At 36.9% G+C, this 14,398-nt stretch overlaps 1 protein-coding gene across 3 annotated transcripts in view; it reads left to right on the plus strand.

Annotated features, from left to right (window-relative positions):
* Positions 1-14,398, plus strand: part of Tnpo1 (transportin 1) — a 92,068-nt gene that overhangs the window by 59,511 nt on the left and 18,159 nt on the right. For all 3 annotated transcript variants that reach the window (XM_090331813.1, XM_090331810.1, XM_090331811.1), the window contains exons 10-18: positions 1,658-1,718; positions 2,659-2,827; positions 5,227-5,379; positions 6,360-6,585; positions 8,541-8,712; positions 10,958-11,044; positions 12,115-12,222; positions 12,553-12,711; positions 12,792-12,879. In XM_090331813.1, coding sequence (XP_090187939.1) covers positions 1,658-1,718; positions 2,659-2,827; positions 5,227-5,379; positions 6,360-6,585; positions 8,541-8,712; positions 10,958-11,044; positions 12,115-12,222; positions 12,553-12,711; positions 12,792-12,879 — 1,223 coding nt within the window. The remainder of the gene's footprint in view (positions 1-1,657; positions 1,719-2,658; positions 2,828-5,226; positions 5,380-6,359; positions 6,586-8,540; positions 8,713-10,957; positions 11,045-12,114; positions 12,223-12,552; positions 12,712-12,791; positions 12,880-14,398) is intronic.

Consider the following 14,398-nt stretch of genomic DNA (forward strand, 5'->3'; position numbering starts at 1 on the left):
CCATTTTTTTGAAATAGGATCTTTTTTTGCCTAGGCCCACACCTGATCCACTTATTTGATATTTCTCATCATAGCTGGTGTGATAGGTATATACCACTACAGCCAGTTTCTTCTTTTGAATAGAAATCTCAGGGGCTTTTCTGCTCATGCTGGCCTGGAAAGATTCTCCCCAACTCAATTTCTCACATAGACAATTCCTTGTCACTCTACCAGCTATTGGTTTTAAAGGGGTCTCTTTCAAGACATAGGCTCTCAAACCATGATTTTTCCCAATCTCAGCTTCCCAAACAGCTACCCTGATGAGTATAGGCCAGTGATTCCCCACTTAATCTTAAGTTCTTATTTGCCTGGCTTTACATGTCCCTTATTTCTCACAAAGTTTAGCGAGCTAATCCACCCTGAGTGAGGAGGACCTTTGATCTTTTTGTTCTATCTCACATGCTTGCTTGCTTGCTTTTCTTTCTTTCTCCCAAATGGCAACTTTCTGCTGCCATGCATCTGTCATTGCTTATCAAGGGGTAGGACAGTAGCCTTGAGCTGAAGAGCTCAGGGACAACATACAGGCCCAGAGTTCAAGTCCCATGACCCATGGAAAAAAAGAAATATATGTTGTGTACTATCTGCCGGTCTTTGTTTCCGATCTACTTTTGCATTCCATTTACTGGATCAGCTTTGTCTTTGGGCATTGTTTTCATTCATTTTGAGCACTTCTGCTTTCTTTAGAAACTGATGGCTTTATCTGGCCCTAAAACTTAGTAGATTTTCTTGTATCATTCCCTGTGCCTAAACAAACAGTCTTGTTACTTTAAATCTTGCTACTTTAATGTAATGATTTTCTGTTTTTTTCTTTCTTTTTTCCAAGGAAGGGGCATTGGTCCATCAGATAGACTTTCAGATTTTTCTCATTACAACTTTTTGATAGATTTAACATATATTTTTTTATTCTCAAAAAAGTATAAAAAAAAATGCTGAACACTGATGGCTCATGCCTGTAGTTGTAGTTACTGAGGAGGCTGAGATATGAAGATTGCAGTTTGAAGCCAGCCTGGGCAGGAAAAGCCAGTTAACCACCAGAAAACCAAAAGTTGCACTGTGGCTCAAAGGTGGTAGAGCCTTGAATTGCAAAAGCTTAGGGACAGTGCTCCAGCTCCGAGTTCAAGCCCCATGACCAATAAAAAAAAAAAGAGAGAAAAAAATAATAATAAAGACTAGATAAGGCTTACTATCTCAAGCCCCGTGTGCTTGTTAAATATTCAGTATCTCATAGTCTGACATTTCCCCCATTTCCCTGAAATTAAACCACTAAACATGACCAATGGTTTGGCTGTTGGTGAACAAAGTAGACTTGAAACTCTTGTACAATATACATAACTCACAAACTATAGTTCTCTGCACTCCCACTAGTGGTATTGTCATATTCTTTCTAAAAGAACTTTGGGCATGAAAATTGGGCTGGCCTATATTTCCTAAACCTAGCTATCATATTTTTCGTCTCACTGCTAATAATGTTGTTCCTTTAGTTAATGAGGGCATGTGTTACTAAATATGTTTAAACAGTGTTTTCAGTGCTTATCTCAATAGTTTTACAATATATAAGGTTTTAAGACTTACTAATTGTTATGTTGAGATCTTTAAGTCTCTTATAATTTCCTTACAGGTTGATTCCTGTGTTAGTGAATGGCATGAAGTACTCAGATATTGATATTATCCTGCTTAAGGTAAGAAAACAACTATAGATAGATACAGAAATGTTACTTACTTTGAATTAAACTTTTATTTATTTTTGTCGTTTTGGTGCCATTTCTGGGTCTTGAACCTCAGGGACTGAACACTGTCCCTGAACTTTTTTTTTTAACTGTTTTATTTATTTTGCTAGTCCTGGGAACTGAACTCAGGGCCAGAGCACTTCCTTTGGCTTTCCTTAAGGATAGTGCTCTACCACTTGAGCCACAGCACCACTTCCGGCTTTTTTTTCCCCTATGTATGTGGTACTGAGGAATCAAACCCAGGTCAAGGGCTTGCTAGTCAAGCACTCTACCACTAGGTCAAACTCCCAATCTGTCTCTGAGCTTTATAGCTCAAGATTAGTACTCCACCACTTTAGCCACAGCACCACTTCTGGACTTTTGCCTAGGTTGACTTCAAATTGTGATTCTCAGATTTCTAGCTTCCTCAATAGCTCGGATTATAAGCATGAATGGCTTAGTAAATCATTTGACCAACATTTGTTTTTAATAGGTTCTACATAAAAGAGCTTTCTATTTTATATAATAAGCTATAAAAGTTACAACAAAGCAAGCTTAATGAACTTGATAATAAATTCTGGCTTAATTGATACTAGACAGGACATTAGTGCTGTCCATGTTATCCTTATTTTCCTTTGACTTAAACTATTTTTTAAATTGACAGATCTGGATATGGTCGTGTATATGTAGGTCCCAGCTAATGGTACATTCGAAAGTGCATGTAATACATGTATAGTAGATTCTCTTTTTCGCGAGGAACTGTTTTTAGCACAGGGTATCCTCAGGAAAAATCCTATACATAGCCCCATTTAATGTTCTGATTCATTTACTTGTGTACATAATGTACATCTTGATCAATGTCAACTCTCCATTGTTTTCTCCATCTAGTTGCTAATTTGTTTTTTCATCATAGGGTGATGTTGAAGAAGATGAAACAATTCCTGATAGTGAACAAGATATAAGGCCACGTTTTCATCGATCAAGAACTGTAGCTCAACAGCATGATGAAGATGGAATTGAAGAGGAAGATGATGAAGATGATGAAATTGATGATGATGATACAATTTCTGACTGGAATCTAAGTATGTCAAGGAAAAACACAGTTGTCCACTTGTAATCCCAGCATTAGGAAGTAGAGGCAGGAAGACAGTGAGTTTTGGATCAGCCTGGGATACATACTGAGACCCTTTCTTACTGAATAAATTTTTTCTTTCTAGTTTTTTATTAAGGCACAATTCTTGGCTAGACATATTAGCACATACCTTTAATCTCAGCACTTGGTAGGGACATGAAAGCTAGAAACATGGCTCAAATAGTAGAGTGCTTACTAGCAAGCAGGAGGCCTTGAATACAACCTCTAATATCACAAAAAGAGGGAATGAGAGACTGGCAACATTTCTCAAGTGGTACAAGAATGGCTTACCATGTACAAGGCCCCTAAGTTCCCTCACCAGTATTGAAAAGCAAAAATGATAACAATTCACGTACTATTCATTCATTTAAGTATGTGTATAATCAGGCTTTAATAAAACATTCACAGAGAGCTAGCCAACCTTCACCATCATCAGTTGTAGGACATTTTTTTCTTATTAACCAAAAAAAGGAAGTTATCACTGTTGTTGCAACTCCCTGATTGATATGCCAGGGACTAGACTAAGGACTTTGCCTACATGTTCCATTTATAGTCATAAGTAGGTAAGGAAACTTGCAAAAAGAAAACTTTTGGGCTGGGAGTTTGGCCTAGTGGTAAGAGTGCTCACCCTACATTCACAAAGACCCAGGTTCGATTCCTAGATACAACATACACAGAAAAAGCAGGAAGTGATACTGTGGCTCAAGTGGTAGAGCACTAGCCTTGAGAAAGCCCAAGGGTAGTGCTCAGGCCCTAAGTTCAAGTCCCAGGACTGGCTAATAATAATAATATAATAAAGTTGCTGAAGTTTAACACAGATACTACTGATGGTACCTCCATTATAGGAACTCAAGTCTCTCATTCAAGAAGATACTCTTAAGATCTTCACTATTATTAATGTAGAAGTATGAATCCCTGTATCTTGCTTTTAGTTTTAAGGAGCAGGAATGATGGTTATGACATTATAGAAGCAATAGTATATATTAAAGGAGGGGCCATTCAAAGATGCCACATCTCTCCATATCCCATTTATCTATATATCGTTCAAAAAATTTTCTGTGCATGTATTGAAAAATACATATATGTATTTATTTAGTGGTAAGGCCTAGTTTCCAAAAATGAAATCAGAATATATGTAATTTGGTGTTGATTTTTTTGTATATCATATCCTTCATCCTATATCAGCACATACAGATTTTATTTTGTTGTGTATCAGTATACATGACATAAATATGCTAAATGGAGGAACTTGTGGCCGTTTTTTTTTTTTCTTTTTTCAGAGTTTTCCGTTGACTAAATTGTTGACCATTTTGCATGCCTAGTTTACACTAGAAAAGTTCCTGTTTTCATTTTTGTTATTGTCTGAATTGTTACATTAATGAAGTCTGAGTCGATTCCTAGGCTCATGGTTAATTGTTTGAGGATGAAGAATATTTTCTTCTGGATGGTACTGAGATTTGAATTCAGGGCCTTCTGTTTGCTATACCACTTCCTCAGCATTTTGTGCTGTAGACACTGTTCAGTTAGGGTCTCACTTTTTGCCTGGGTTGGCTTAGGATTTGTGTTTTCCTACTTCTTGCACAACTGGGATTTGCAGGTATGTTTGTATTGCTATGCCTGCCTTGTTGTTAGACTGGGTCTTACTATATCTTAGGTTGCTCTTATACCATAATTTTTCTAATTTCCATATTCCAAGTAGCTTGAATTATAGATATAACCTATGTGTCTAGTGGTGTAGATTATTTCCTAGCATATTTTGTGCTTCATAACATTGACTTGTTCTAATTTTTGTACCAACCTTCCTGGCCTGTAAGTAATTATGTATTTGATTCTAAGTCATCTACCACTAGAAATACTAAATAGAAATGCATATATTTTGCTATAATATTTCAAATATGTGTATCCATTTTTTGTTGTTGTTGTTTTCTTTTGCCAGTCCTTGGGCTTGAACTCAGAGCCTAGTCACTGCCCTTGAGCTTATTTTGCTCAAGGCTAATAGCACTCTTATAGCACTCTTACCACTTGAGCCATGGTGCTACTTCTCGCCTGTTCTGTTTATGTGGTACTGAGGAGTCAGGCATGCTAAGCAAGCACTGTACCCCAATCCATAATCCCAGCCTGTTTTAATAGTTCCATGTAGGCAAAAGAATTCTAATCTGGTACTACTGTATAGAATATAAAATGTCTTTATACTTAATTTGCTTAATTTTTGTGATGTTTTTAAAAAAGAATTTTTTGTGAAACTGTCTCCTATTGGGTTCTTTCACTAAGACTATTAAAATATTGCTAGAACATTATATCTATGATACTCTTAAATAATTAATATTGCTGAATTAAATATTTTCTTAGGAAAATGTTCTGCCGCTGCCCTAGATGTTCTTGCAAATGTGTATCGTGATGAGCTACTGCCACACATTTTGCCACTTTTGAAAGAATTACTTTTCCACCATGAGTGGGTTGTGAAAGAATCAGGCATTCTGGTTTTAGGAGCAATTGCTGAAGGTAAGTCCAGTAAATTGTGAATTATAAAGTTATAAGACTAGATTACTCCAGATTACTCCAAAGAAATGTCTTCACTCTGAATTCAAATACCATATTGATTTCCCTCTTGTAATGTAAGTATGGGGTAAACAAGACTATCATCCGTTACGAAGGATGACTAAATCCAAAAACTGACGTGAGATAGATTGCTACCACGAACTGATATTATTTATTTATTTATTTTTGACAGTCATGGGGCTTGAACTCAGGGCCTGAGCACTGCCCTTAGGCTCTCCTAGGGCTAGAGCTCTACCACTTGAGCCACAGCACCATTTCCGGCTTTTTCTATATATATGTGGTACCAAGGACTTGAACCCAGCCCCTCTATCCCTGAACTTTTTCACTCAAAGTTAGTGCTCTATGTTTTGTGCCACAGCACCACTTTTGGTTTTCTTGTGGTTAATTGGAGGTAAGGATTTCACAACCTTTTCTTCCCAGTTGGCTTTGAACCACAATCCTTAGATCTCAGCCTCCTGAGTAGCTAGATTACAGGTATTAACCATGAAGCAATTGAATGGCTGTTAAGCTTCTAATCCCAGCCGGATATTTTTCTTAGACTAAAGAGAACAGAATGAGATAACTGATACCTGAAGCATCCCTGACAGAAAATAGGTTTATTCCCTTGGTTAGTTCAGGAAATAGAGCACAAGAGTGACACTATGTTCTATAAAAGGTTATTATTTGTCCTGCATTTTATTGGCTTTTCTGAACATTTGCAGCAAAGGTAAAAATTGCTGTAAGATACTAAGGAGTACAGTTAAGTTTAATTTCAATTACTCTTCAGTTTTTGTACCAGAATATTATAGTGTATTTACAGATGTGTGACTGTACTGAATATTTTTCATAAATGTATATGTCATTTTGTTTTCAACAACTGTTTCAGTTGTGCTTTAGCCATATTTAGCACCTTGGGAAGATTTATGTTATTTTACTTTTTCTAGGTTGCATGCAGGGCATGATTCCATATCTACCAGAGCTCATTCCTCACCTTATCCAGTGCCTCTCTGATAAAAAGGCTCTTGTGCGTTCTATAACATGCTGGACTCTTAGCCGCTATGCGCACTGGGTAGTCAGCCAGCCACCAGATACTTACCTGAAGCCATTAATGACAGAATTGCTAAAACGTATCCTGGATAGCAACAAGAGAGTGCAAGAAGCTGCCTGCAGGTGGGAAAAATTCATAACACTGTTCACTATGAGAATTGGTAATTCAGTGAGAAACTAATCTTCATTCTGATACAATGTTGATAATAAACCATTACTGAAATGTTTTGTTTTTGTTTTAACAAAATTGGCAATCTATGAAAGGTAGTTTTAATTTTCTGTGCTTTTTCATGGCTTTTTCAGGACTAATCTGCAATTTACACATTAGCATATTCTGCACATTTTGATTTGTTAGGAACTTTATCACTTTTATCTGATTTTGTAACTCAAAATATTACTGTTAACCTTTGTTCCTCAGCTCATTCCTTTTTTTGCTCAATGAACTTACCAATAGAAATATAGAAAAAGCTTGCTTTTTTTTATTTTTTGCTAGTCCTGGGTCTTGAACTCAGGGCCTGAGCACTGTCCTTGGGCTTTCTCAAGGCTAGAGCTCTACCACTTGAGCCATAGCACCACTTCCAGCTTTTTTCTATGTATGTGTTACTGAGAAATAGACCTGGGGCTTCCTGCATGCTAGGCAAGCACTCAACCACTAGGCCAAACTCCCAGCCCCTAAAAATACCGATTTATCTCAGACAACAGAGGATGACAGAGTTTGAACAAATTCGCATCCTTAGTTGAACTACAGACTCCACAGAAAGTACTACAGACTTAAGTTTTAGCACTTTCTACTAAGCACCATTGGTGTTTAGAGAATTTGTACCAGAAGCTGTTCTTTAGGGCAGGTTTGAAGCTATTTCTTTTTGTGTAAGAATTATAATTGCTTTCATTACTTGTTTCTTGGAGCAAGCTTTTATATTCTAAAAGGGCCTGGTACTTTCTGTAATGTTTTTCAAATAGAAGAATTGCCTTAGATTGGCTTGAAATTGAGGCTTCTTGGTCTTGATCAGCCACTATTGATTGATTGACTTTTTAAATGGGAATAAATGACCATTGAAAAGAAGGAAAAAGTAAATTGCAGATCTAAAGCAATAATATCAAGAAGAGTTAAAATTTTAAATAAGGTGCAGGAAAGTTGATCAAGAAAGTAGTTGACAACACTAATTTTTTTTTTTTTTTTTTTTTTTGCCAGTCCTGGGCTTAAGCTCAGGGCTTGAGCACTGTCCTTGGATTTTTCTCAAGGCTAGAGCTCTACCACTTGAGCCTCAGCACCACTTCCGGCTTTTTCTAAGTATATGGTACCAAGGAATTGAACCCGGGTCTTCGTGCATGCTAGGCAAGCACTCTACCACTAGGCCAAACTCCCGGCCCCGACAACACTAATTTTTTTTTAATATTGCAGGATATAGATTGTTTTGTGTGGTTTATTCAATAGTTCTAAATTTCTGTTTTCTGCTAATCGTTAAGGACATAATAAATTTGAGGGTGTTGTACTGAAATGCAATGACTAGTTAGAAATACTAAAGAACTCTATGTACTATAGTACATATAGCAGTATGAAGAAAATGAACTAAAGATTCAGAATGTTAGTGAACAGAATTTTTATTAATTTGCCGTAAGCCTGCCTGTTTTGGAAAATGCCAAATTAAGTAGAACAAAATACATAGACATATTCTAGAAATTTAAGAACTAGAAGACTCAAGAAACATTATTTGTCTGAATAGTCATGCATAGCACTTTTATAGTATCAAATGGATTGTGAACTGAGGCCTAGAGAAACATCTAAGGAGTATCTTATTCTGATGTGTTCCTAGTTATACACTAAACATGAAAGTGTTTCTGTTGTTTTGAAAGACTTTTATGCATGTTGAAGGTAAGATATAAAATGGAATACAGCTGTTATAATTCTATTTCATAATCTAGAACAGTCTAAACTCTAAGACTGGACACATGCTATTTTTCTCAGCACATGGGCATGATATAAAATGATATTCTATAGACTTATTTTAGGTCTGTTAGTTGTCTGTGTTAGATACCTTACACAACAATAAAATATTTTTCTTTTAAAAAAATTTTAGTGCCTTTGCTACACTAGAAGAGGAAGCTTGTACAGAACTTGTTCCTTACCTTGCTTATATTCTTGATACCCTGGTCTTCGCGTTTAGTAAATACCAGCATAAAAACCTGCTTATCCTCTATGATGCCATAGGAACATTAGCAGACTCAGTGGGACATCATTTAAATAAACCAGTAAGTATCTGTAAACAGCCACTATGAAAAAGATATATGTGGCATAAGCTACAAACAATAGATAAAGCATGTATGTTTTTAAAAAACAACAACAAAAAAAAGCAAACTGACTAATGGACAGACATCTCTCTCTCTCTTTTTTTTTTTTTTTTTTTGCCAGTCCTGGGCTTAAGCTCACGGCCTAAGCACTGTCCTTGGATTTTTCTCAAAGCTAGAGCTCTACCACTTGAGCCTCAGCACCACTTCCAGCTTTTTCTAAGTATGTGGTACCAAGGAATCAAACCCAGGTGCGTGCTAGGCAAGCACTCTACCACTAGGTCAAACTCCCGGCCCCACATCTCTCATTTTTTAAGTCATTCAGTACAACTGTTGCTGGAGTGCTCCAGTGTTATAAAGATATTGCAGGGGCCAGGAGTGTGGCCTAGTGATAGAATGCTAGCCTAGCATGCATGAAGCCCTAGGTTCGATTCCTCAGTACTATGTACACAGAAAAGGCCAGATGTAGTGCTGTGGCTCAAGTGGTAGAGGGCTAGCCTTGAGGAATGCCAAAGGACAGTGTGCAGCCCTGAGTTCAAGCCCCAGGACTGGCAAGAAATTAAATAAATAAGATATTACAGTGTGATGCTTCTAAAGCCAAGTATTTTAGTGGGGTTTTTTTGTTGGTGGTGGTGGTGGTGGGTTTTTTTTGTATATTACTACCTAAACCTGTAGAAATAGAGTGATTTGAAATTTTAAATATATGTACTCAGCAAGTTGAGATCTGAGGATTGCAATTCAAAATCAAATCTAGGCAGGAAGGTTCATGAGACTTACCTCTTATTAAGCCCCTAAAAAAAGCCAGGAATAGGGTTTTGACCCAAGCAGTAGAAGGCTAGCTTTGAGAAAAAAAAGCTCAGGAACAGTGCCAATACCCTGAGTTCAAGTCCCATGATCAAAGTATATGCTTAGTGTAGAAATTACAGCAACATCTGAAATGAATACACCAACACTTCCCAGAGAGTAGAGGAACCTGTATAATAAGATTTTATACTCGGGATTTCTTCATTCCAAGTGCTTTTTGTATCTACCACTTCAAAAACATTTTTTATACCCCTCTAGACATTTTGCTTTCTGTTTAGAATGCATGTTTTTATGGGAAATGCACTAAACAATTACTTATTGGGGCAGAAGGTTAAGAATGCTAAGGCTGGGCAAGGTGGCTGGCACCTGTAATCCTAGCTACTCAGGAGGCTGAGATGTTAGGTCAAGGTCCGAAGCCAGCCTGGGCAGTAAAGAATGTGAGACTCCAGTTAATCACTAGAAAACGGGAAGTGGGGCTGCAACTCTAGAGGTAGGATGGTAACCTTGAGCTGAGCTCAGGGACAGCGCCCAGGCCCCAGAGTTCAAGCCCCATGACCCACCAGAACATATATGGTAATAGGATTTTAATATAGTTTACAATGGTATGCTGAAGAATGCAAAAATGTTTTAAGAGATATGAGTATGAAAGTCCTAAATTGTATTTATACTTAAAATTTTGTATCAGACGGTTTGTAGGTTTGTTTTCTTGATCGGGCTTAGTTTGAAGAATGGGTTATGTTTTTAAAGTTTATGCTGCTTGTTTCCATAACTATTGATTACTTGGTTTTGTGGATTTTAAGTTATCATGTACTATAAAGCAACAGCCATTTTACATTGTGACAAAATCTGTCACTGGCAAATAAAATTTACATAGATATTGTGATTTAACAAGCAGTACATTATTCATGTAATAACATAATTTTCAAAAAACTACCAAGGTCATGTAGCTTGTAGTTATTTTGTTCTGTATTAGGACTTGAACTCAAGAATTGGTACTTTTTTTTAGCATTTTTCACTCAAGACACTTGAACCACATCTTGACTACCAGCTTTTTGCTAATTAAAAATAAGAGTCTCAAATGTGAGTATGCAAACTTCTTTCAGATCTCAGTCCTCAGATCTCAGCCTCCTGAGAAGCTAGGATTACAGGTGTGAGCCACTGGTACCTGGCTAGGGCATGTTTGGTTTTGGTAGTACTAAGGGCTTTGAACTTGCTAGATGGGCACTTTACTACTTGGGCCAGCTCAGGATAGGGAAATTTTAGAAGGGACTGAAAAGCAAAGAATAGGTCTCACTATGCCTTCTATAAAAGACTTTTCTACAACCGTTGTAAACGGATTTTAGTTTTCCTAGATCCAAAATGAACTTCTTTACACATGAGTTTTATTTCTTTTCATTGTAAATAGGAATATATTCAGATGCTAATGCCTCCACTCATCCAGAAATGGAACATGTTAAAGGATGAAGATAAAGATCTTTTCCCTTTACTTGAGGTATTCTAATCTACTAATGTTTGCTTAATCTGATAGCATTTTTTGCCAAAAACATGCCTTCTACTCCAAAGTTAATATATGTATATATGTCTATATTCAGAAACCTTTTTTTTTAAACATTAAATACTTGAAGCTTCAGATACATCTATACTAAGAAAAACTGTTGAGTAGAGAGGAGGTATACTGCATATGTAGTTTCTTAAATAGTATATAAAGGATTGTATTTTATATGTGGTTCTCTGTCCTCTGCTTATAATAAATGTCTAGTTACTATTTAAAGTGAAAAATGTTATTGTATATGAAATGTGACAAAGCTACTTGAATTGAATTGACAAAGTGATAGGCCAGTTGTTGCATCTTTATATCCCTATTTATTTCAAGGGTCACCAAGTTATGCCATGGATTTGTCCCTAGCCAGAGAAATGAAACTAAGTTCAAGGAAATAAGAATTATGGCTCATTTTATTTATGCTATCTCTTGGTATCTGCAGGATTAGTCCTGCCCCTCCCCTCAGTGAGTGCTTAAGTTTCTGACATATAATAGCATAGTATTTCCATGTTTATATATCCTCTAGCATACTTGCAATCATTTCTAGATTACTGCATAATACAATATAAGTACTATGTAAATAGGTGCTATGCTGTATTAAGTAATTAACACCTCTGCTGTATTTAGTTTAACTGAATTGAGGGGAAAAAAAAAAAACATGAAAACTATCCTTGAGCATAAAATTCACTGTAGAAACTTTTAAATTTTTTTTCTCAACGAACTTTTACTGATTGACAAGATAGTGATATCCAAAGGAGAAGTTGGAAAAGATAAAACCTCTACTTTTAAGAGTAATAGAGTGGGGGGGAAACACAGGAAGGGATAACAGTATTCAAGAAGTAATGTACTCACTACCTTCCAAATGTAACTGTAACCCCTTTATACATCACCTTGATATTAAAAGTTAAAAAAAAAGTAGTAGAAATCAAGCTCATAAATGAATGATTGGGATCTTTTAGCATAGTTTTGACTTTCTTATCTTAAATATACTCAGAAAATTTAGCATGTTCAATTCTTCCTAGTGCCTATCTTCAGTTGCCACAGCCCTGCAGTCCGGCTTTCTTCCCTACTGTGAACCTGTGTATCAGCGTTGTGTAAACCTAGTACAGAAGACTCTTGCTCAAGCCATGGTATTTTTCTAAATATCTTTACCGTCCTAAAATTTTTCTAAAGATGGGCATAATGGGGCTGGGAGTTTGGCCTAGTGGTAGAGTGTTTGCCTAGCATGCACGAAGACCCGGGTTCGATTCCTCAGTACCACATACGTAGAAAAAGCCAGAAATGGTGCAGTGGCTCAGAGTAGAACACTAGCCTTGAGGAAAGCCCAAAGACAATGCTCAGGCCCTGAGCTCAAGCCCAGGACTGGCAAAAAAAAAAAAAAAAAAAAAAGATGGGCATAATATCTATAATTTTTTTAATTATTAAAAGCAACATGCAATTTTGACTTTTTTTTTTTTCAGCTGAATAATGCTCAACCAGATCAATATGAGGCTCCAGATAAAGATTTTATGATCGTGGCCCTTGATTTACTTAGTGGCCTGGCTGAAGGCCTAGGAGGCAACATTGAACAGCTAGTAGCTCGAAGTAATATTCTAACACTAATGTATCAGTGCATGCAGGTAAGACATACAAGATTTAAATGAACTGAAACCTTATTCTTTATGTCATGTTAGAGTTAATTTCTTCTTATTTCTTGTAGGATAAAATGCCTGAAGTTCGGCAGAGTTCCTTTGCCCTTTTAGGTGACCTGACTAAAGCTTGCTTTCAGCATGTTAAGCCTTGTATAGGTATGAGTATTTTCAGTATGGTTATTAAAAGTTATTTTTGTTTCACATCTGTCTGTATCACATTTCTAGCTAAATTTTATTTAAAAATAAATTTGAAAGAATCCTAACATTGATAGTGGTACAGTTTTAAGAGTGTACATTTTATTGCTTGTTAAAGTTGCTGTAATTGAAGCAAGTAGAATGTTTAGACTCCTGAGCTCACTATCCTTTTTTTTTTTTTTAATTTGTTGATTGATTGATTTATTGCCAGTCTTGGGCTTGATCTCAGGGCCTGAGCACGTCCTTGGACTTTTACTCAAGGCTAGAGCTCTACCACTTGAACCTCAGCAGCGCTTCCGGCTTTTTTCTATGTATGTGGTACCGAGGAATCAAACCCCAGGTCTTTGTGCATGCTAGGCAAGCACTCTACCACTAGGCCAAACTCCCGGCCCCCTGACTATCCCTTTTAATGGCTCTTCAGGCACTGCTTGTTAGAGGGAAGTTTCCAGTGTAGGGTATGCTCAGTACAGGGGACCTTAGTATTATATGCTGGCTCCTTTTCAGTAGAAGTACCTGGGTATAGTAGTAGCCAAGTTTTCTTTACTGTGCCAGCATTCACTTTCATGAGTGTTACTAATATTCAACAGTAGTGGAAAAAAATATGTGGCCAACTATCCTATAATATATGAGCTAGAAATCCTAGCATATATCCTTTTACCCACAACAAATACTGTCACTTTTTTACAAACTAATACTGCAAAGATTCAGAGAAACCCATCCTAAATCCACATTTAGCACTTTTTACACTTTAACAGAATACTACAGACCAGGAAAATTAAAAGCAATGAAGTTTTGGAGGCTGGCAAGTTGAGATCAGGGGCCACACCTGGTGAGGTTCTTCTTCCTGCGTCCTAACATGGTAGAAGGTGTCACACGGGGCCCTGGTAATTTTCATCCTTTTATCAAAAATTTACTGTGGAGGGACCAGGAGTTTGACCTAGTGGTAGAGTGCTTGCCTAGCATGCACAGAGACCGGGATTCATTCATAAATAAAAGCTGGAAGTGGTGCTGTGGCTCAAGTGGTAGAGTGCTGGCCTTGAGATAGCCCAAAGACAGTGCTCAGGCCCTGAGCTCAAGCCCTAGGACTGGCAAAAAAAATTTTTTTTTTTTTTTACTGTGTAAACAGCGGTATTAATATTGGCAAAGCCATATAACTCATACGATTAGGAGGTGATGACCTTCAGACCGTAGCAATCCACTGATTACCAAAGGTTAAATGTATGGTACTCTTAACTCATTTAAGAGAAAACTTAAAGCAAGTAATTTTGCATGTTGATATTGTTACCTTTAGGAACAAGTCATATGAGATGCATAATGACTAAATGCTTCTTTCTGGCTATTTATCACATTTTTTGAAAAGAGAAGTTGATTTTCTAGCCTCATCCAGAGATTTTTTTTGTGTGTTTCAGAGGTTAATGTTTGTGTTGTATCATTGCTATACTGCTAGTAATAGCTTAAGTCAAGTTGGCTTCCGAGTTCT

Source organism: Megascapheus bottae, chromosome 4, assembly GCF_031878675.1.
Source record: "Megascapheus bottae isolate mThoBot1 chromosome 4, mThoBot2.hap1, whole genome shotgun sequence".
In the NCBI taxonomy this organism is placed as follows: Eukaryota; Metazoa; Chordata; class Mammalia; order Rodentia; family Geomyidae; genus Megascapheus; species Megascapheus bottae.